The 22,149-nt window shown below is 45.2% G+C and overlaps 1 protein-coding gene across 1 annotated transcript; it reads left to right on the plus strand.

Moving 5' to 3' along the window:
• Positions 1-475: 475 nt before the first annotated feature.
• On the plus strand, positions 476-17,219 carry MEDAG (mesenteric estrogen dependent adipogenesis). Its single transcript, XM_047723082.1, has 5 exons — positions 476-853; positions 10,520-10,629; positions 13,377-13,489; positions 13,922-14,207; positions 16,003-17,219. The coding sequence occupies exons 1-5, from the start codon at positions 576-578 to the stop codon at positions 16,125-16,127; spliced, it is 912 nt and encodes a 303-aa protein (XP_047579038.1). The 5' UTR covers positions 476-575; the 3' UTR covers positions 16,128-17,219.
• Positions 17,220-22,149: the final 4,930 nt, after the last annotated feature.

Consider the following 22,149-nt stretch of genomic DNA (forward strand, 5'->3'; position numbering starts at 1 on the left):
AAAGGAAGAAAAGTTAAGAAAACAAGTTGGGAGGCCGTGGTGGGTAACGGACTCCACATCGGGACCGGCCTGGGAGAAGTCAGTGCTGGTCAGAAGTCAGCACCCGCCCCGCCCGCAGACCCCGGCCCCTCTCCCCGCCCCCAGCGGGGAGAGCCAGGGAGAGGGAGGCGTGGGGTCTCGCGCGCGGCTGTTTGGTCCCCTCTCCCCCGAGGCCAGGCCCAGCACCCCCGAGCCGTCCGTCCCCACCCCGGCCCCCGCGGTGTCGGCCAGGCCGGGGGCGGGCCCGGCCTCGGGTGTGGAGCAGCGGACCCGAGGGGGATGAGTAACTCTCCGAGGCAAGCAGGCGCGGCCGGCCGGGAGCGTGCCAAGTTCCAGCCCGACGCGAGCTCGGTCCGCAGCGTCCGGGGTCGTGCCCGAGGCCCGGGAGGGGCGGGCGGCCTCACCCAGGCCGGATAAAAGGGCGGCGCGGCGCCGGCCCTGCTTTCTCCACGCCGGGCCTGCGTCGCGCTGCTCGCGGGCGGGCACCTGAGGCCGGAGCCGGGAGCGCGAGGCGTGTGGGCGCCGCAGGCAGGGCCATGGCTGAGGTGGCGCGCGCGCCGGCCACTAGGCCGAGCCTGACCTCCATCTCGTCGGGAGAGCTGCGCAGCCTATGGACGTGCGACTGCGAGCTGGCCCTGCTGCCGCTGGCCCAGCTGCTGCGCCTGCAGCCCGGCGCCTTCCAGCTGCGCGGCGACCAGCTCGTGGTGCCCGGCCCCGGGGGACCCGCGGCGGCGCGCGGGGGCTTCAACGTCTTCGGCGACGGCCGCGTGCGCCTCGACGGGCAGCTCTACCGCCTCAGCAGCTACATCAAGAGGTGGGTGGCCTCGCCGGGTCCCCGCAGAGGCCTCCACCCTGCTGTCGTCCCCGGGAGCCCGGGGACCCCTCACTCCCTCTGAGTACCCCTTCCCGGACTCTTCCCCTCTTTTGTGACACTTGTAGGTTTGCCTCATTGCTAACGTCACCTGGAGGTGCACAGCTCCCCCAGCCCTGGCCTTTTCTGCCCTTTGCCTTGGCATCTCTCAGCTGCCGCTTGAAGCCGCCCAAGAGGGCAACAGGGCAGGCGCGTGGTGTAGGGCTGGGTGGGGAGCTCGTAACTGGCGAGTGATTCTCCCTTTCTGGCTCCTTAACTGGGTCAGATGAGCTCAGATGGAGACACACCCTTGAAGGGGTATTTGCAGAGGAGACTCATGCCCTGGCTTTGGATTTGTGGGGGAGGGGAGAGGCTGCTCAATTCTGTGTTCTCCTGGCTTCATTCAGGGAGGAGACCCCCTGGAAAAGCCGGCAAAAGTTCAAAGTCTCCCATCTTTGGCCTGCCTTAGTTTTCAAAAAGAAATAAACCATGGCTGAGAAAGGAACAAAGCCCGGTATGAAGTCCAACCCAGGGCTGTGTGGGCTGTGATGTGGGTAGGCGAATTCTGGGAAAATCGGTGCAATGAGTGTAGCTTCCAGGATCCTGGCGCAGAGCTGGGCCCACACTTAATTTGATGGCGAGTGCCCAGGATGCTTAGCTGTTGTGGCCAAAGTGTCTGAAGCATTTCTTAGCAAACTTGCAGCCAGTAGGCTGCAGTCCATCTGAAACAGGCTTTGATCGTCATGGGATAGAGGAGGGAGCTTCATGCTTGATTCTACGTGGTCTCATGCCTTCCAGAGGTCATCCTGTACTTCCGCGTGTATGTGTGTGTGGGGGGCTGGGGGCGGTGTCTTCCACTTGCGCTGCAGAACTGAGTTTCGGGAAATAGGCAAAGCAGTCTAGATTTTGAATCAGAGATGCGTAAGCCGTCCAGCTATGAAGATATAAAGCCTTTGCTACTGGGAACGACAGCAGTGCTGTGGCACCTGGTGGGTGGGATGGAACCAAGAAGGGCAAGCAAACAAAGTGAGATATTTAAAATGCCTTCCTCAAAGCTGCTGGGGAAAACGTTGCTTTTCCACGCAAAGATAGTGAGAGCTTTGAATGCCTGAAAACTGTTCTGCAGCAAGAATTTCTCCCTTTCATAGTGAATTGAATATTCTGACCCATAAGCAGGGGATGATGGGAGGAACTGAGTTAGAAATCATACTTGCAAAGATGGAAAAAAAGGTAACCATTGTATTTGAGCACAGAGTATGAAGATTAAAATGTCCAAAATTAATTGAAACCATAGGTTAGACTTTTGACAGAGCCAGTTTCCTCAATCTTACCAAGCAGTGCGGCAAAATTTAAAACGATGTTGAAGTCTGGTTATTAAACCCTTGCTTTGAACACCTCCTACACAAAAGACTATTAAGCAGCAGTGGTCTCCTGGCAGTTTAGAGTCCAAAATAAATAATGACCAGACCAGAATGCAGAGAGGTTGCAACAACAAGGTTCTCATTGCCCAAGCAGTTGAGGGAGGGCCTGTGGACCCGGGGACAGAGCAAGGAGCATCTGAGAATAATTTGGGTGATCGAAGGAACTATCTGTGTTTCTCTCAGGGGACATGCTATGGCAGGGGAAGTAGATTTTTAGAGGTGGGTGTGCAGTCCTGAAAGACAAACCTGATCTAGATGGAGAGAGCCTTCTAGAAAGGGAGGGAAGACTGGCTTGTGGGCAGCAGTGAGAGGTTTTGTTTTCATAGAGCAGAAAGTGGGCGCACAGTCAGAATGCAGACATCGAAGTTGCCTCCTCAGATCTGCCAAATTTACCCAGTTGTCTTTGGCTTTGGGGATAGCATACAGCTTCCTCTCTCAGAACATTACTCCAAAGCAGTGATTCATTCCCTCCATCCCTCCCCCCTTCTCTTCCCTTCTCCCTTCCTTCCTTCCTTCCTTCTTTCCTTCTATAAGCTTTGACCAGTTTTACTAAAGAAAAACTGCATGATTTACTTCTTACTCATCTGTTCTGGCACAATTCTAAAGATCACAGAATCACCTGGATCAATGACAGCTAGCGTGCGCCTTTTCTTTTCTGCATGCTATGCCCCATTCAGCAATATTGCCACTCCACGCTGGATGGCAGTTTCGGCCCACAGGACATAGTACTCTCTTCCCGACTTCCTCGAAGTCGGGCAGTGTTGTTCAGGATGATCAGTTTCAATCAGTTTTGCCTTGCCAACCATCACAGTCGGCTTGTACCCTAGCACGTATGTCCCACTTTTCATGTCCAGTCAGGACCTAGAGTTGATGGACTCCAGCAATGTAATTTTTCATCTTTTCTGGGGCTGCCCTATTCCTACCTTAAGTGTGGGATGGTCTCCAACCAAGAAGAGCTGTCAAGATGGCCAGGGAATGAGAAAGGCAAGCAATGATTCTTAATCATTTTAGACTAATAGAGCTCCTGAGAATTTCTGTAGATCATCTCCCCAGAGGGGTGTGTGTGTGTGTGTGTGTGTGTGTGTGTGTGTGTGTGTAAGCTTGGATTTCCTTTCTGAGGCCTCGGAACCCTGCGCTGTGTCTTTCATGAGGTCCTTTCCTCAGGAAAAGGTTTAGGGCTACTGACCCTGACATTCCTCTGATTCACTCTTTCAGACAATAGAAGGATGATAACAAGAGGATGGCTCAACTTACTTGATACTTGAACTTTTTTGAAATTCGTGCCCACTAAATACACCTGAGGGAAGCTGGGGTGGAGGGGGAGGCTTAAGGATGGTCACTGGGGCTGTAGAGCTCCTGAGAGCCTTCTTGAAAAATCTATTCTAAATTAGGGGGGATGAATGGTAAAATCTTCCTTGTTATTATTATTATTTTTTTTCTTTCAAGCTCAGAATTTCCATCTGTGTTGTGAACAAAACCTCCTTGGGCTACCAGGTGTAAATAACCACCAACACAAACACTTTTTTTTTTTTCCTATAACGTGATGCAGTGTCTTAGTGAGATTTAGTGGCATGTGTTTGGCAAAGAGGAAGGCCATCCTTCTTTTCAGAGGTCCCTGAGCATGAGTGATGCTGTTTGGGTGATAAACAGAAGTATGTCGTAATAATGGTGGCTGCCGATGGTCACTTGGGCACCAGGAACAGCACAAAGTATTTCACAACTCTTACCTCACAAAAGCTTGCACAGTTGGCACCATTGGTGTCTCCCTTCTTTTTCCAGGTGAGGAAATTGGAACTCGGGGAGATCAAACAATTTACCTAATCCAGGGGCTGATGGGTCCTAGAACAAGGCCTTCCATGTTGCGTCGGCCCACTGTAAGCCTCTGCTCTCAGCCAGCTCCCGAGAAGCTGAAAGGATTCTGGCTTCCAGGAGACAGCAACGGCTTTCTCCAGAGTCTCCTGAACTGGCAAATAAATAACTGGGATTACAGCAGACAGTACATCTCTTATATAATCAGGCAAAAAGGGGAAGTAAATCTGGTGGCCTTGAGGAGGCCACTGGAAGCAGAGATGTGAGCTGCTCCTGCCCATAGGCGACCAGCTGTTAGATGGTGATGGGGACACGATGATGAGGGGACACCCGTTTAGAGGTCAGCCACCTGGGGCAGGGGCTGCTGGGGGCAGTGGGGAGATGCATGGGCCCAGGTGGGGAGGAGTCAGGGCTGGAGCCTGGGGAGGTCTTGCCCCTACCTGCTCCAGGAAGTAGCGGGCTGTGTCTGTGGGCCCAGGCTAACATCTCTGAGTCAACCCTGACTGGAAGCAGGAGGCTTAGACGCAATTGAGACCCCATTTGCTGTGTGCAGCCCTCAGGGGCTCCGTTGTATCCTTGTGTCTACTACTTTGCCTTGATCTCCATGTCTAAGTCTCAGATTTGGCGCCCTGCCCGGGACAACAGCCCCTCACTAGGACGTATAATGCTAGTGATGAAATCATCGTGTGTTGAGCTATGATTTGTATGAGATGACGTCTAGAATCATTGTGGATGAGCACAGGGGTCAGGACCAGATTGCCTTAGTTTGAATCCTGTTTCTGCAGCTTAGCAGCTGGGGGACTTGGGAGATGTCTTAATCTCTGTGACTCCATCTCCTCAATGTATGATGGTAATAATAGTACCAACGGTCTTATAGTGTTGTTCAGAATTTAAATTCATAAGGTCCTTTAAGCAGTTACTGGCACGTACTGATCGCTGGACACCTGTAATATTATTAAGCAGTCCCAAACCAAGCACCTCACACACATGATCAAATCTGTTAGCTTCCTAATGGAGAGCCTTTTGTTAGCCAGATTTTACAGGTGAAAAAACTAATCTCAGCAAAGCTAAAAAAAACTTGCTGGAGTCACAGAGATAGAACTTGAACCCAGATCTGATGATTCAAAAGCCACAGGCCTTTACTGCCTTCTTTCCTCAGGAGTCTTGCTCTGGACCTCCAGCCACATGCTGGTCCCCTTCTGACTCTCAGCTCACCTGGTCCTTGACAGATGGCCATCTGCAGGCCCAAGTGAGGCCACCCCACAGTCCCCAAGGCTTGACTAACCCGGGACTCTTGCTGGGGATGCCTTCTTCCTGCTTTGGTCCAGCCGGTGGTGGGACCTTTTGCCTGACAGAACCATCCCTCTTGTCTGTCTCAGCTCAGGAAATGGTTCTCAACTCCAAAGTCTTCCTGCTTTGCTTTTTCTTATTTAAATAACCAGAACATAAGCTAGTGTCTCTGGGATCCCTGAATGCAGAGAGCTCTGCATTTCTCTGGCATTTGTACGTTTGAGTCATTAACTTGTTTGCAAGCCTCTTAATGGCAGGGACCACGTCTTCCATCAGTGCTTCTCAAACTTGAAACAAGCACACAGTTCTCCTGGGGAGCTTATTAAAACACAGTTTGTAGGTTGAATAAGACGGGGGAGAGGGGTCCAGGACTCCGCAGTCTCCCCAGCTCCTCCGTGATGCCACTGCTAATGACCCAGTGATCATGCTTTCAGCAACAAGGTTTTACCAGTCTGTCATCTTATATTTAAATGGTGCATTTTCTTATGTCTTTCTAATAGACTAGATGCTCCTCGGAAGCCAGGCTATTTCCTTTTGTTTTCTTTGTGTCCCCAGTGCCCAGCACACGTGCTTCATGTTTATTGCTTGAATAAATGGAAGCATGAATACATCATTTCTGCCCCAGGATGGGGGGCATGTACTGAGCATCAATAATGAATGAATGAATGAGTAGATGAACGTGTGTGTCCTTGATTCAAATCACCAGACAGTAGAGTGATAAATCAGAAAATTTTGCTTCTGTAATGTAGAGCTGGGGCTGAAGGAGGGGAGGAAGTGAGAGAAAAGGAGCCGTCAGACAGCTCAGGCTGAGGCCCCACATAAAGCTGTCACGTTAACACTGGAAACACAGCAGGTTCATCCTGTTTGCTCCCAAGTGCAGAGTGCTTTTGCTTAGTGTCACAGCAAAGGATTAGGAAAGCTATAAGCTATTTCTGGGCCTTCTACACAAGGACTGTTCCACATGCGTTCCTCCTTTCCTGGGCTCCACTCTTCATATTTTTTTAAGTGAACACACACCCAGAGACACACATGCGCACACACATACACCCCCTCAGACAGAAGCCACGGGTTTGAATTCTCATTGGCCTCTGCACACTAAATTGCCAGAGCCGAGGGAAATTTGGAGCAGCTTTGCAGTTTGTGCCAGAAATGATGTGGAACCTGGAGGAGCCTCCAGAGAAAGTAGGCATCTCAGAGGGGAATGATCTGATCTCTAAGACACTCTGGATTTGCTAGAAGCAAAAATACAGCATTCTTTCTTGGTCTCATCTTCCAGACATTGCCTTCGTTAAGCTTGTGTTGGCCTTCCTAACTGAAAAAGGGAGGAGGAAATTGGAGCAAGGAAGGAAAATTCTTGCTCATGTATTTTTCAGATGCTCCTGTTGTCCTTTCTCCTGGTCACTCAGATGAACACAGCCCTGTGTGTGTGTCACAAGTCTGTAGAACTTCACCCTACGGCCAGCAGAGTTGGCCGGGATTAAAGACACTAACCATGTTTGTTGAGCAGCTACTATGGACCCAAGTACAAATGTCTTTACTTGTGCTGCCTTGAATCTTCTCTAGAAGGAGCTCCTGTTATAGCACTTCTACAGATGAAGGCACAGGTTCAGGTGGGTGAAGTAATACATTCAAGGTCACAGTGAGTTGTGGTTCTGCAGCTGAGTTCATACAGTCAGTTGGGGCATGAATTAGATCTTCTTATTTCAAATCACTAAACATTGCATCACATTGGTCTGCCTTTCAATCTCTGGATTGAAGCTGGGCATAAGAAGTTTCAGCCTAGAAGCATTTTGGGGCCAGGGTAAAAGCAATGAAGACATGAGAGTTTCAAGGAGCTGCCTTAAACCCTTTGCTTTTCATCCTCAATAACTTCGGCAAGTATAATAAACATCCAGCACCCAAGAAGCAGTATTTGCATCAGTAATTCAGAAATCCGCATGATTAAAGATGAAATAACTAGTCCCTAAAGTAGTCTGGTAAGTCTTATCTTAAAACAAAGCCAGTGATATAATGTCAGATATTTAAATACCTAGGAGACTTCACAACCAGGTCCTCAGTCTTTTTGTATTTTAGTGACTTATGTATCCAAATTTTGTAACAATGAATTCCAAACGAATGCTTACATTTGTTAATTTCACTGGACTTTGAAGGGGTTTAACAATTGTACCATCACTGGGAGGCTGGGAATGATGAATTAAGAAGGTATTTCTTATTTCTGACCAGGTTTAAATAGAGAGTTCATTAAGTAGGGATCTAGCTACAATCTCTTGTCTGTAAATTCTGTTACAGAGCTCTCACATAAATAGCAGCATTTTCACACATCTGTGGCGTCATGATAACTGACATGCTCTGTGGTGATGTTTACAGCCCCATTAAGATCCTAAAAGTGCCTCTAAATCATCAAAAGGAGATTAAATTATGTTGAGCATAGTTTTATTATTCAGGGCATCTTATTAAATTCAGACTCCAGAAAGGATGACTCATGTATAGGTTATGCATTAAACTCTGTGCAGCTATCTGGAAGGCCCTCCCCCACACCTCCCCTGGCCTGGTCCCCCTTCTCTGATCATGAGAAACAACAGCTCTTGGAGCCCCAAAGCATTCCACAAAACCTTCCACAGTATTCTAGGGAAAACTGATTATTTTCCCAATCAGTGGTCATTCTAAATTGAGATTTTCATCCTTTTCATGTAAGCTATAGGTTCGTCAGTACAAAATCGATGGTCCCTCCAACTGGATGTTGACTGCTCTTGAGGGTGGAGGCAAGTACCACGCTGCCATTTGCCCCATCAGAATAGTAACTGGGATGGCGGATTTTCCAGACACACTGTATATCCGTGCCATGTACATGCCCTAGAGAATGACACTCAGACTGCGACTATTGAGAGAGCAGAGGAGTCACCCCAAGGAAAATAAGAAATGTTTAAATGGCTATGAATTAACTCTGTGGTCTACAATTTAGGAGAATATGCACATCGGCCTTGGATGGCTCAGGGGCTGCCCGACTCTGCCCCAGCACCAGGCATAGATCTTGTGGGGGTTTACTTCAGTCGGACTTGTCCTTTTCTTCTTCTGTGGTTCCAAGGGTTGTCTTCCTCTTCTCCTCGTTGGCGCCTCTCCCTACACCCCTGCAACCACAGACCTCACTGACTCTGCAGCCTCTGCCAGGCCATGCTTGCCTGCCCGTGGCAGGTCCTGGGCAGTTGAAGAGATGATGGCAGAAGGGCTGGGAGAACACAGGGAACCCCTGTCCTCCCACCTGCTATCCCAGCCCCACCTCGCAGGCCCTGAGCCCCTCTGGTGTGATGAAGCATGTGCAATGCTTGTCTGGTGCCCAGCACATTATTGGTGCCTGGCGAATGCTGTTGAATGAATGAATGAATGAGAGCAAATGAACTCCGCAAATGGTAATCCCTCTTTCTCCCTGCTTCTCTTTTGCTTCCTTTCTTTAGTGCCTTTTGGCTGTTGGCCAATTAGGACAAAAGAATGGGAACATTCTCTCCCTGCTGATAAGGAACACTAGGGCCTCTCTCTCTTTCGGGTGTCCCATCTCTCCCATTCTCGCTGGGTACTGTGGTGAGGTGCCTCAGGTGAGGATGAGGCAGGAGAGGAACCACAGAAGGACCGTACAAGATCCCTGGTCTGCATTATCTTCCGCAGTCTGTTACCTTGTCATTTCCGCTGGTCCCCACCGCTTACCCCAGACTCCAGCCCTCTTCACCCTACTCCTGAGTGTTAACACCTGCACACTCCTCCCTCCCCTGGGAACACAGCCGCCCTGCATCCCCTTCTCCACCCCAGGACGAGCCCCCTGGCCACCCCCAGTGCCTCCGGCATGGGAAGCGGAGACTACATTAAAAGCCTGGCGAAATACAAGGCAGGAAGCCTTTCAGAGACTCCATCAGGGGTCAGGTTTTAAAAGCTCTCGAAATCAGGTCTGACAATCCCAGGAAAAAAGATAATGATAGAGATTTCTAAGAAACCAAGCTGGGAGACAGACAAGCCGAAGCTGTGTTTTTCTGCCTTGGGGGTAGGTATTCTCCCACGTGCTCGCAAACCATGCCCCACCGGGTCTTGTGGGTCAGCCCCTCCGAGCTGGTTGTGGGAAGTGGGATGGGGCGGGAGGCTGAGAGGACTGCACGGTCGCAGCTCCCTGCAGCGGAGATCCCTCCAAGGCTGTGATTTTCTTGTCAGGCACTGGACAGACAACAAGCCAGAGAGAAACACTAGAGCTGTTTCTCCCTGTGACTAGATGCAAGGAGTTAACAGATGGCAGCACGGCAAAGGCGTGTCCACGTGCTCTGTGGGCTTGGGTGTGGATGGGAAATTAGCCATCTTCTTGAGGGAAGCCGATGTGTGTCTTCTTATCAAGAAGGCAGGTAGAAACACTACTTGGAAAATTCATAGAATAGGGGGAGGAAGCTGGCATGCTGGACGACAAAGTCAAAATGCGAAGAAGTACTCCCCAGGCTGGAATAATGTATGAAAACCAAGGAGGCTAAATTGAATAGGGTCATGGGCAGAAGTTCAACATTATTGTGGTCTTTTTTTTTTTTTCCCTTCATTGCACAAAGCTCAGGATTACAGAGATATGAATTAGTTCATAGGAATATTGGTTGATTGCATAATCTCTGGAGGGGCTGGAATCTTGTCTTGGGATTAAAGAAGGGAAGAGGGCAGGAGAAGAAAAGGAAAATGTCAGACCCACCAGGTTGGCAGGATGACTGAAGACCCAGTTTATCTCACTCAAGTGTAATTCTTCTTCAATCTGGAGAGACACAGAGCTCTTATTGCTTCGAATTAACTCTTCTAGCCCAAAAGATAGATGGTACTGGCCATCATCTCGTGAGGACTTCCCCTGAGAGCCAAGCATTGCGGCCAGGCCACCCCAAAGACCACAGCCATCTTCGGGTTGTGTCTTGATCTCTCATCTGACTAGGGAGGGGATTTATTTATATGGCACAAAATATGACTGCCTCCATAGGACACATTTTAGGGAACTTCCCTCATGAGATCTGTGAATGTGACAGGCGCCTGTCCAGGACATCCTCTTCTTGACCTAGACAGAGGGGGTATATTACATTTGCAATTATCTCTGCATTTTTCATAGATATGTGGAACTGACCAACTACTGCGATTATAAAGATTACAGGGAAACTATACTGAGCAAACCAATGATGTTCTTTGTTAATGTACTGACCAAAAAAGACACCTCAAAAGGTAGGTTATATAAATATTTTTCGTTGGGTTCTGCCCCTTGGGGCTGTGGGCTGTGTCACGCTAATGATGTAGAAGTTGTGCATGGACTAAGCAGGTGAGTGTCAGCTGTGACAAGGGTTGGAGCGAGAAGCAGTCTGGACTGTTAGACCATCTAAAGCAGGGCACTAGACTGCAGAACCTCTAAGTGATCTGAGGGCAGAAGCCATCTGTCTCGGAATTTGTCTTAACTTCCTGTCTAGACAGGAAGTGCTATTGGTTCTGAGACTGCAGGGTTTGAAAAAATGGCTGGGATGATAGTGATGATCTGTAATATTGTGCATCACATACCAAATGCTTACGCATGTGAGGCATGCTCTCGTGTCACTAATTGACACACCCTGAGGGCTTTCATCCAAATGGGAACATTTTTGAGCATGAAAGTAGGTAGTCTTAATTATGCTGGGACTGAGGTATAAACAGGCACTGACCCAGGGGAACTAGGATGCTTAGTCATCCTACCTATGAGGTGCTTATACCCATTTTATAGATAAGGAAACTAAGGTAAAGAAATAAATAACAATTGTAGATGCTTTTATGTTTTATGCTATGGCCTTCAAATTTCAATTTTAGGGGTACCTCTTTATTGTTTCTTCTAAGAAATCAGATTAACTGCCAACAACTCTATTAACTCTAGCTCCAATATGAAAATATCTCTGTTTTCCCTTCTTCCTGCTCAGTGTTATGTGGAGAAAGTCACGGGCATCGTGCTCTGTGATAGAGGCAGAATTTCTTAATTCTCCTTCTAAATAGCATTCTTAAACGGAGTCCAAGGTAATAAGAAACGATCTACAAATTCCAAATAGACTTTCTCAAACATTCATTCTCATTCAGATTTGTGGAGCTGATTCTCTGTTCATTTCATTCAGAATCATTCAGATTCTCTGCTCACTTGATGATTCAGTCACAATGCTCTCTCAGCAGGAGGGGCTGGGAACAGAACACAAGGTAACAAGCCGCGCTTGTTAGAGCATCTGAGCCCCTGATGTTCTTTGGCTTGATGATGACCGGAAACCCCGAGAGTTCTCCAGGAATGTAATTCACAGACATATCAAGTACACCTCCCGCCTGGATTTCGCAGGAGGAATCTTAAGAAAGATTAAGAGACCTCTCCATTTTAGCATTTTAATGAAAGATGCACGGAATGGTACAGGAGGTATTTGTGGATATGCGAGTGGCCTACAAAAGATACAGAGTTGTCTTACAGCTCTTGTGGAAGGAGGTACAGAAACCCAGTGCTGTGTAATTGTGAGGAAAGCCATGAACTAAAGAGCTTCTATGATACAGAAGCTTAAGATGGCCAAATTTAAATTATGAAAATTACAAGTAAGGTAACATGTCTAACCTTGCTGCTAAACTGCATTTTTATGCAAAGTAGAAAAAAGCCACCAGTGGCTCAACACAATTTACTAATACTTTGCAGAAATTTGTCGTAACAACTATACAAATAGACAATGTCTAAGAACGTCAATGGCATCCTCTCGAGTTGTGCAGTGCACAGCCTGACAACCAGTACAATTGTGAACTGTGGTAGCCCTTAGTATCTAATGAACCTAAAGATCTTAGTTTGGTTTGTGTGAAAGTTAATTCGAGGTATCAAATAGCTTGCTTGCTTTGTTTATCTCTGATCTCAAAGAGGACATATTTAAAGTGCCCCCCCAAAATGGTAATTTGAGAGAAAGGAAATAGGGGTAGAAAAAATAAGATGAATAGTGCAAAAGTTAGCTCAAAATATATTCCTCAGGAGTGTAAGACTCATTATTGATGGACCACAGGTCTGGTTCTCAAAGCCAAGGCAAATATTCAGTTCTCAAAGTCACATAATAGCTGGTCCACGGCCTTTAGACAGAGAGTGACCATCTATGTTACATGTCTATCTAGAAAAAAAACGCTTGACTAATAAAGGCCATTAAGCTTGATTCTGGGGACTGGAAAAGTTAAGAAACCGATGGTTTGTAATACTTCAAGTTTTCCTCATGAGCAAGCAACCTTCCCTTTGCTTAAATTGTATAGAATCAGATAGAATTAGAAATAAGGAATTAAAAAAAAGAAAGAAAGAAAAAAAATCAAAACACAACCATCAACAACAAAACAGCTGTCTGCTAGGGCAGTGACGTGGTATCATTTAAACAATACAAAGGACTTCTGCTGGGGACTGTGTTGGGGTCAGGCGTGGAGGGGACTCAAGTCTCAGATTGTCTTGATCCTTCAATCCCTAGACTAGCCCTTTGCATGCCAGGTCTTTGGGGAAGGATGGGGAGAGATGCGTGATGGGAGAAGAAGGCCTGGAGCAGCCTCCTTCTTTGGACTTGGCTGATGTTCTGCTTTGCACATGAGGAAATGTTGGTGAGAGCCAAGTCTGTTTAACTGTCCGGCAAAGCTGTTATGACTTTAGCCCTCCACGCTGGACACAGGCCCTGGGACTCTGTTCTCATCTGTGATCATTCAGGAGACAAAGTGCAGTTAGGGGACCTGATTTTCTAACTGGCTGTTGCAGTTTCCCAAAGCTTCCTTCACGTCTACAGAATTCTCAGGAACATTTGTAGAAATCTGGTTAGGCTTTGCAGTGAGGGTCTGAGGGAGCTTCGAGGGAAGTTACAAATGAATAAAATCTCCCAATAAGGTAGAAATCACTGCTGCATTGAATGCTAAGAAGTATGTTTATATCACCCATGCACACTTCTATTTGAATTCTGCTTCCTGATTTCTAGAAAGAACATATGCATTTCTTGTGAACACAAGGCACCCCAAAATAAGAAGACAGATAGAGCAAGGGATGGACATGGTAATCTCCTCAGTGATTGGAGAAAGCTACCGACTTCAGGTAAGCCTTGGTCAGTCTGAACCCAGGGCTGCTAACCACATAGAAAGGGGTCTGTGCAGTTCATACAAGGCCTAGTCCCTAGAGCTTAATTATAACCAGACTCATAGGTTTTCTATTGTTTCATTATCACTACCAATAAAATGAGCTTGGTTTCTAGCAACTGATCTAGAAATAATAAATGTCAATTTGACCACGTAGTTCATGGGCTCCGGATAGCTGGGATGCAAATGCCAAGGTCTGTTTTAAAAAATGAAAGTCAGCCGTTTAAATATATCTGTCATAATGAAAAAGAAAAAGAAAAAAGGGGTGTGGTATCTTGGCTATTTGGGCCATTGTTAATTCAACGGTATAATTCTATAGTAATATATAATTCTGTAGTATAACATTATAGTTATATCCATGACATTAATTAAATGCTTCTCTCTCTTTCAGTTTGACTTTCAAGAGGTGGTAAAAAATTTTTTCCCTCCAGGAAATGAGGTGGTTAACGGAGAAAATTTGAGCTTTGTATATGAATTCAAAGCTGATGCATTATTTGATTTCTTCTATTGGTTTGGGCTCAGCAATTCCACTGTAAAGGTGAAAGGAAAAGTTCTGAATCTGTCAAGTACAAGTCCAGAAAAGAAGGAGACGATTAAATTATTTCTGGAAAAAATGAGCGAGCCTTTAATCCGAAGGAGCAGTTTCTCTGACCGAAAATTCAGTGTAACTTCCAGAGGTATGTTAAAAATTCTCAAGTACCTGAGGAAGGTAGTTAAATAAAAGGGTAGAATAATATCATGGGAGTGGAGAGTCAATTAGCTGAAAAAGAAAGGCCTCTTGATAAAGGGGTAACAGAATATCACATCATTCAGAAAGTAAGAAGTGAAAAATATTTACTACCAAGAAGAAATACTATGACTTTTCTTTTTAGCCTCCTTAAAGTTTTCTGAAATAGCAGTTAGAGTGTGCAGCATACCCAGAATGTAATTTTAAAATATACTATTCATTGGGGCGCCTGGGTGGCTCAGTGGGTTAAGCCGCTGCCTTCGGCTCAGGTCATGATCTCAGGGTCCTGGGATCGAGTCCCACATCGGGCTCTCTGCTCAGCAAGAAGCCTGCTTCCCTCTCTCTCTCTCTCTCTGCCTGCCTCTCCATCTACTTGTGATCTCTCTCTGTCGAATAAATAAATAAAATCTTAAAAAAAATAAATAAAATATACTATTCATTGGAATACATAGTACTGCTCATTTAAATATGAACAATAATTTAAATATTAGGAAAAATGATGCTTTCCTGATGTGCACATTCAAGGCAACACATGCTGTCAGCTGGGGGAGATCTGTACATGATCAAGATATCTATCTTTAAAATATTTGAAAGGGTTCTCCAGAATTTACAAGACCACAGAAGAACAAATCTTGAGAATGCTTAACCTAACAGATCTTAATCTGTATTTGAAAATCCAGTGCCTCCTCCCTGGGAGCTGGTGAGACTTTTCAGTCTGCTTTCGGCTAAGGCAGATGACATCCATCAAGTCTTGTCTGGATGTGTCTTCTGCTGAGCCCATTCTACTGTCCCACACTAGTCTGGGCTGGAAAGCAACGTTCTTGAACCATGACTCTTGCGGCTAAATGCAAGAAGAAAAGACACAAAGACGAGCAAAATCATACCCATCACTATGAAGCTGCAGTTTTTTTTTTTTTTAAATATTTTATTTATTTGACAGAGAGAGAGATCACAAGTAGAGAGAGAGAGAGAGAGAGAGAGAGAGAGAGAGGAGGAAGCAGGCTCCCCGCCTAGCAGAGAGCCCGATGTGGGACTCGATCCCAGGACCCTGAGATCATGACCTGAGCCGAAAGCAGAGGCTTAACCCACTGAGCCACCCAGGCAGCCCTGAAGCTGCAGTTTTATTAAAGATGTTCAGATGTAAAAAACAGAGTCTTTATTAATTACATTTAGTGAAAGTTGCTTTCTTCCAATGTTTGTAGCAAACATGCTTACTTCTAAGCATTTCTTGTTTTGGAAGGAGCCCCACCCCCCCCACTCGGGCGCATGCGTATGCTCTCCCTCACCCTCCTACTCCTTCCTCTTTCTCCTCTTCGCCCTGGTCCCTCTGTCTCTCTCTCCCTCTTCCTCCTTCATTGTTCACCGCGGGTGGCCCAGCCCAGATGCATCTGCGGCCCTGGCCTCTACTGGCTCTCTGCCCTGGTGAATCAGCCCAGCTCTGTCCACTTGGTCAAAACGGACCTTGGTTCTAGGTGACTAGGCCCCAGCTGTGGGCCTTTTGTCACAAGTGAGCAAACTCTCTCCATGTCTACTCCGACCTGCAGAAAAGCACATGGACATATCCAGCTGGTAGACAAACAGCCAGAAAAAACTGTTCATCTTTCTGAGTTTTTCCGAGGAAGTCAGGAGTCTCCATTAACCATTGAAATGGTGACTTTGTATGCTGTGTGAGTTTTAAGGCACTGTTGTTTTCTTAATGTTGCTGTTTTTCCAGTGATAGTCCTATGCCTTGTTACTCTTCTCAGGTTCAATAGATGAAGTTTTCAACTGCAATCTGTCACCTAGATCATCGCTGACGGAGGCCCTTTTGGCAGAATTGCCATTTCCGAGCGTTTTGGAATCGGAAGAGACACGTGACCAGTTTATCTGATTGGACTGAATGTGTTGTGGTCGCTGCTACCCGCCGGGCCGGTGCAAGGACAGAAGGCTGAGGAGAGGCGAGAGGCAATGGGAGGCGGACGCTTCCACCTGCTTTTCCATCCCTCTGCTCCCACAGAAGGCCTCTGTCTTCCATTTCCTGGGTGATGCCTTGGCAGGCCCGATGCAGCGGACTTCAGAAAAGGAGGGCTTTGGCCCCATGGCCTGAAGGGGTGTCCTCTCCTTTTAACATTTCTCCAAAAGGGCAGAGGGAGCAGCAGAGTCCTACCACCCTGAATGCTTTGCTTAGTGTCCCGGCTTCCTGGGAGCTCCCCTGGCAGACTTTGAGTGTTAACTCTCCACACTGCGTTAATCAGTCCCTCTGCTTGGGACCTCCTTGTCTGAACCCAAACCCAGCAAGCAGGTGGTTAGCAGTGCTATTATCTTGCAAACGTGGCTGGCAAAAAGCCTAGGACATCTTTCACTGGAAGACAAAGAGGTTTCTCATCCTTAGGAGGAACATTCTAGGTAAGGGGTACCCAAGGATTGGCCAGGTTGAGAGGACAGTAACCTTGCCACCCACTGCCTGAAATTTGAGCTTCCTTGCCGGTCTCTCTCATCAAAGTGGCCTGTGTAGAAAGAGGCCAGGTGATGTGGTATCAAACAGTGACTGGGGAAGGATAATGTACAGGGCGGCGTCCTCTATTGGAAGTTCATTAAGTCAGTTGGGTCCTTTAAATAAGCTTTCGGCTATCCTAACACTAAAAGCAAAATACAAGAAAGCTGTATGTAACATTACCATAATACATTGTTACATCAATACAGTTTTCATCTCATAGCTACAATGGAGTTCTTCAAAAAGAAAAAAAAATCTATTTACATATAAAAACCTGCATGAAAGAATCACTACATATGCTTATAATGAGGAAGATTTATGGGTCCTGAGTATAATTTTTCTATCCTTTTTAAACTTCCTGTATTATCCATCTTGATAGCACTACTGATTGTCCCTTCATTTATATTGATATGTTGGGTACTCTATTTGTGCAATTAAAACTTTTCTTAACATTCAACATGGAATCAATTAAATCTGTGACCAAGTGTGTATGAATGTGTGATTTATCCATTGTGCTTTGCAGGTGGTATATTTGCCTTGTAACTTACTAAATGACAATAAGAATTGTAGTTTTCACAGCTCCTTGCTCAAGAAGAGCTTTTTGAGGAACAGGTCTCTGAAGCATTTGGAGAAAAGAAAAAGACTTTGATACTGATCTTTAACAAAAGGGGAAAAGTTCCTTAATAACAGAAGAGGCTAAACATTTGTTATTCAACTCAGTGCAAAATGAAGAATGTTCACAATAAAATAAGTTTTATACCAATGCAAACAAACCTTAAGTGGATATCAAATATTAAATACTTCCCAAAGGAAATAGGGAATCTGTTCACAAAAGTTGAAAAAGGAGATTTTTTTAAAGTAGCTTAACTGAGAAAAACCATCAGTAATCACTCCGAGAATGGACTAAAGATCTGGAAGTTTTCTTTTATAATTAAAACCTTTTCTTTTCATTGAACTAAAACCAATTTTCATTGAATACATTTGCTTATTCAATATTCACTCAGCAAAGTTTTGCAAGCCGCTTCTAAGCCAAGATACCCTGTGCTAATTTGTACGTTAATGCATGTCACAAAGAAGTGCTATTGGGGATTCTTTAAAATTAGTGAAAAGTATATTGGGACAGATCTTTCCGCATAAACGAGGCTTCCATCTGGGTATAAATGCAGCCTAACTCGAATATTTCAACAGTTCGAGGTCAATGGAAATCTGTAGGACAGCAATGATCTAAGCAATTCATCCATTTATTCAAGCCATTCATTCATTCTACAGTCGGACTGAGCCCCTACTCTAAGCAGTGCACGCAGGTGGGTGCTGGTGTGTAAACATGTCTAAAGCACGGATCTTGCTTTCAAGGAGCTTCCAGTCTTAGAAGACAGGTGTGCAAGCTGAGAAGAACAATTAAAATGAGTGCTACGAGAGAAGTTCAAAAAAGCGAACCTCTGAAACACTTGGGGATCCAGTTTTGGAGGTAAAATTAATGACGTAAAGCTGTAAAACTTGGTTGTAAAACAAATATGTGAGGACGGACTTGTCCAAGGGCTTGATTTGTTGAAGCTCTCAGTCCAAGAGTCACCTTGGAGCTATTAATTTATTCCAACAAGAATGCAAATCCAGACACTATCTACAGAGTAAGGGAGGTTTTTTCTCATTACCTCATGGTTATAGTTTGATTTTTGGCTAAAGGATAACATTGCCCCACTTGATTGCCTACCTTAATTATCAGCTCGAATGTGAATGTCTTTTTACTGTTTCAAATCCCCAATCTATCTTCAAAGAGCCAAGTTATGCCCCTATTTAAGAAATTCAAAAGAAAATGCATCCAGTTCTGAAGGGAATTTCTAAAGAATTTCAAAAATGCTTTAAGCAATGGCAGTGTCATTAGAATAAATTATTACTTTGAAGAAGAGAACATTCATTTGGACGGGTAAATGCTGGTATAACAGATTTGAAAGGAGTGTTCACACTTGATATTCACTACTTGAATACACTTGAAAGGACCAGCAGTGTAAAGCATTAGTAATTACCCTGTGGCTGGCCTGGCCCACTTAACCTCTCAAGAGTTCAGATTAGAGGAACACACAAGAACCAGGGAGGGCAGAGCTGGCCCAGGAGGGAGGAGCCGTTTATATTGGATTGACAAGATTTTGACAAAATCAGCAGTCTGGACTTTCTGTTATGGCTTTATTTGGATAAAACGGGAGTAAGCTTGGCAAGTAGCATTTAGAAGCAGGGCTTAGAATCTGCCCCATTAGATTGGATCGTCCTAACAAAATAGAGAACGTTATAGAATTTTCTTTTCTGGATCTTTCAGTAAAAGGATAGCCATTATTCTTGACTGCTTAACAACAGCCCCTCCGAGTGGCAGATAGGAATTCAATGATTTCAGAAAGATCTGGACCTGTGATGGCTAATTTTATGTGTCAGTCTGGCTGGGCAATGGGGCTCAAACATTATTCTTGATATTTCTAGGAGAGTATTTTTGGATGAGATTAATATTTAAATTGGCAGGCTTTAGGTAAAGCAGAATTGCCCCCTACAATGTTAGTGCCCCTCTCCCATCAACTGAAGGCCTGAACAGAACAAAAGACTGACCTCCCCTGAGCAAGAGAAGATTCTGCACAGGTGGCCTTCAAACTTGAACTGCAATGTCCGCTCCACCTGGGGCTCCCTACCTGCTGCCCTCCTTTGCAGCTTTTGGGCTTATCAGACTGCACAACTGTGTGAGCCAATTAGTTAAAATGAAATAAGTCTCTCTCTCTCTCTTTTTCTACACACACACACACACACACACACACACACAAACACACCCCATTGGTTTGTTTCTCTAGAAAACCCTGAATAATACAGACTCCATCACAGAAATTGAGAAAATGTTTTACAAATTAATGAATCAGCTAAAACAAAGGAGAAAAAGCAATATATATATATTTTTTAACATGAAGACACTTGAATAAAAGCATTGCCTATTACTGAGTAATAGAAAGACTTTTGCCGAAATGTGCTAAGCTGGAGAAACTTCACTCAGTATATCCATATCCAAAGTACTTGGGTAAACCTGAAGATCATCTGTGACCTCTCCCAGGCTTTTGGAAGCAGTCCCTGAATCTTTTACACATCCTTTGTTGGCTTGCTCTTTGAATTCTCCTATCAACTAATTTCCCATTCTCCTTCTCATTTGGGAGACATCCTTGCCTGTTGTAGTTTCTGGAGCAGAACCTCTCCAACTTGAATGTGCCTAGGAAACTCTTGGAAGTCTTGCTAAGCTGCACACTCTAATTCAGTAGGTCTGCGTTCTAACAAGTTCCTGGGTGATGCAGAGGTTCGTCCTAGCACCCAGCTAGGTCCATCTCAAACTTTATGAGTCATCTGGGGATCTTGTCAGAAAAACAGAATCTCAGGCCCTGCCTGACTTACTAAGTCAGAATCCATGCTCCCAAGATGCCCAGGTGTTGTGGGCGTGCCTGTTTTGAGGAGGAGCACATCTGTCTTTTCCAGATCTGGGCCCCACCTGCTCTTTCCACAGCTGCAGGCAAGCTCCCATCTCTCTCCATTTCTTACCTACTGCCTACACACTTGGCTTCTCCTCTCTCGTTTGGGTCCTAACTCCCTACCTGACCTCTCCCTCTCCTCCAGCTGGAGACTTCCTTCTTCACAGCAAAAGCTGGGTGTTTCTATCCATGCTGTCCCTTTCCTTTGCCACCCACCTGTCCTACTCCTTCACGTCATGTTCCCTCTGTGTGTATATGTATGTGTGTATATACCCGGGAATTGGAAACAACCATTTAACATTTAGCCCATTCAATTCAACTAATAATACAAATTATTATACAATACATATTTGTATATAATATACAAATATACATATAATACATATGTATTATATACAACTATACATATCTGTATCATGTAATATACATATATGCAATATACAAATATACTCATAATACATAGAATACAAATATACATATCTGTATTATAATAATACAATTATAGAAATTATACAAATAATTCTCAAATTATTTGTTGATCAATTCGTAACTCTGTAAAAGGCATATTAGTAACCTGCATGTCTTAATTTCTCTTCTGGTAGGTGTTATCTTGCTTCTCTTTCCCCTGGAAAAAGAGTCCGGGATTTATGTAAGCTTCTGACCTGGTCCCTTTGCTCTGTTGCTGTAACCCACTCCAGTGCATAATCCTCCTGCGTGGGGGAAGCCCAACTTCCCAGCATGGCCAGCAAGGCCTTTGGCTCAGTGTTGAGCCCATGATGTCCCCTGCCCCCCAGGCTTTCGCTCTGCCTAGTGGCAGCTCTCCCTCTTCGCTTGGTTGCCTCCTAGGCATCCTTGAGAACTCAGATCAGGCATTTCCTGTTCTAGGGCGAACTCCCCAAGCTCCCATAATATCCAGGGCATTTCCCTTAATATCATCCTATAGCTTGTTTTCCGTGCACAGGCAGTGTTCGTTGAGGGAAAGAAGGAAGGGAAAAAAAAAAATCATCTTAATCATTGAAAGGGGTTGCCTCAAGCAACCCAAATTCAGAGGCAGGAAGAGCGCTATAACGGTCGTGATAAAATGGACTTGTACCAAAAATCCATTTTGAAGCAGGAATGAAAGACTATAAAAAGAATGAGGCACAGAGTAGGAATAAGACAAAAGAGCAATACCTTAGGTTTATGTGGCTTTATAATTTATAAATTATTGTTAGAATTATTCATCTTTACCACCCAGCAAGGCAGGCACTGGTATACTCATTTTACAGATAAATTGGGGCTCAGGGATAAGTATCTGCTGGATGCCAAAGGCCCCAGGTAGAAAGTACAAAGAGATCTCCCAGCTCCCGATTCGGTGTGTGGGCCACAATTTCACAGCTTGCCTAAGAGGAGACAAATGGAAGATATTAATAAGAATTCACTTTTGAAATTCTATAGACTCCCTGCTCTGTTTTTAAAAAAAATATTTTTCTTAAATTATGCTATGCCAATTAGCTCAGCCATTTTCAGACAGTAATCTGTTATTGGGTGTTATTTTCCTCATTTAGATGCCACTACTAAATCCTAATTTAGACTCATTCTTTTTAATAACACCCACAGAACTCTATACATTCTACGTGCTCCACCACCATTCATAGCTATCAAATTTGAGAGTCTAGAATGTGTTATATGTATTCCATTATACGGATAGGACTCCTCTCAGAAAATTCTACTTTAGTTCTTAATTTTTAAGCAATACCTTGCATACGCACTCAGGATGTTTACTTTGATGCCTATTCTGTGTCCTTTGACAAACTCTTTTTTTAAAACGTCACCTTCACCTAAGGTCCTACTTTCTCAAATAACCCTTTTGCAGAGAGGGAATAGTTGTAAATTGCTTTCTAAATATGTTGCCAGCAGTCTCTAATGAGTACTTCCTCTCTTTTCTTTGC

Source organism: Lutra lutra, chromosome 3 (genome assembly GCF_902655055.1).
Source record: "Lutra lutra chromosome 3, mLutLut1.2, whole genome shotgun sequence".
Taxonomy (NCBI): Eukaryota; Metazoa; Chordata; class Mammalia; order Carnivora; family Mustelidae; genus Lutra; species Lutra lutra.

Excerpts from the sequence above, each read along its gene's own strand:
- MEDAG (XM_047723082.1), top strand. The coding sequence starts at position 576 with ATGGCTGAGGTGGCGCGCGCGCCGGCCACTAGGCCGAGCCTGACCTCC. Across the intron at positions 10,630-13,376 it reads CAAAAAAGACACCTCAAAAG|AAAGAACATATGCATTTCTT; the intron begins GTAGGTTATATA and ends CCTGATTTCTAG. Across the intron at positions 13,490-13,921 it reads GAGAAAGCTACCGACTTCAG|TTTGACTTTCAAGAGGTGGT; the intron begins GTAAGCCTTGGT and ends TCTCTCTTTCAG.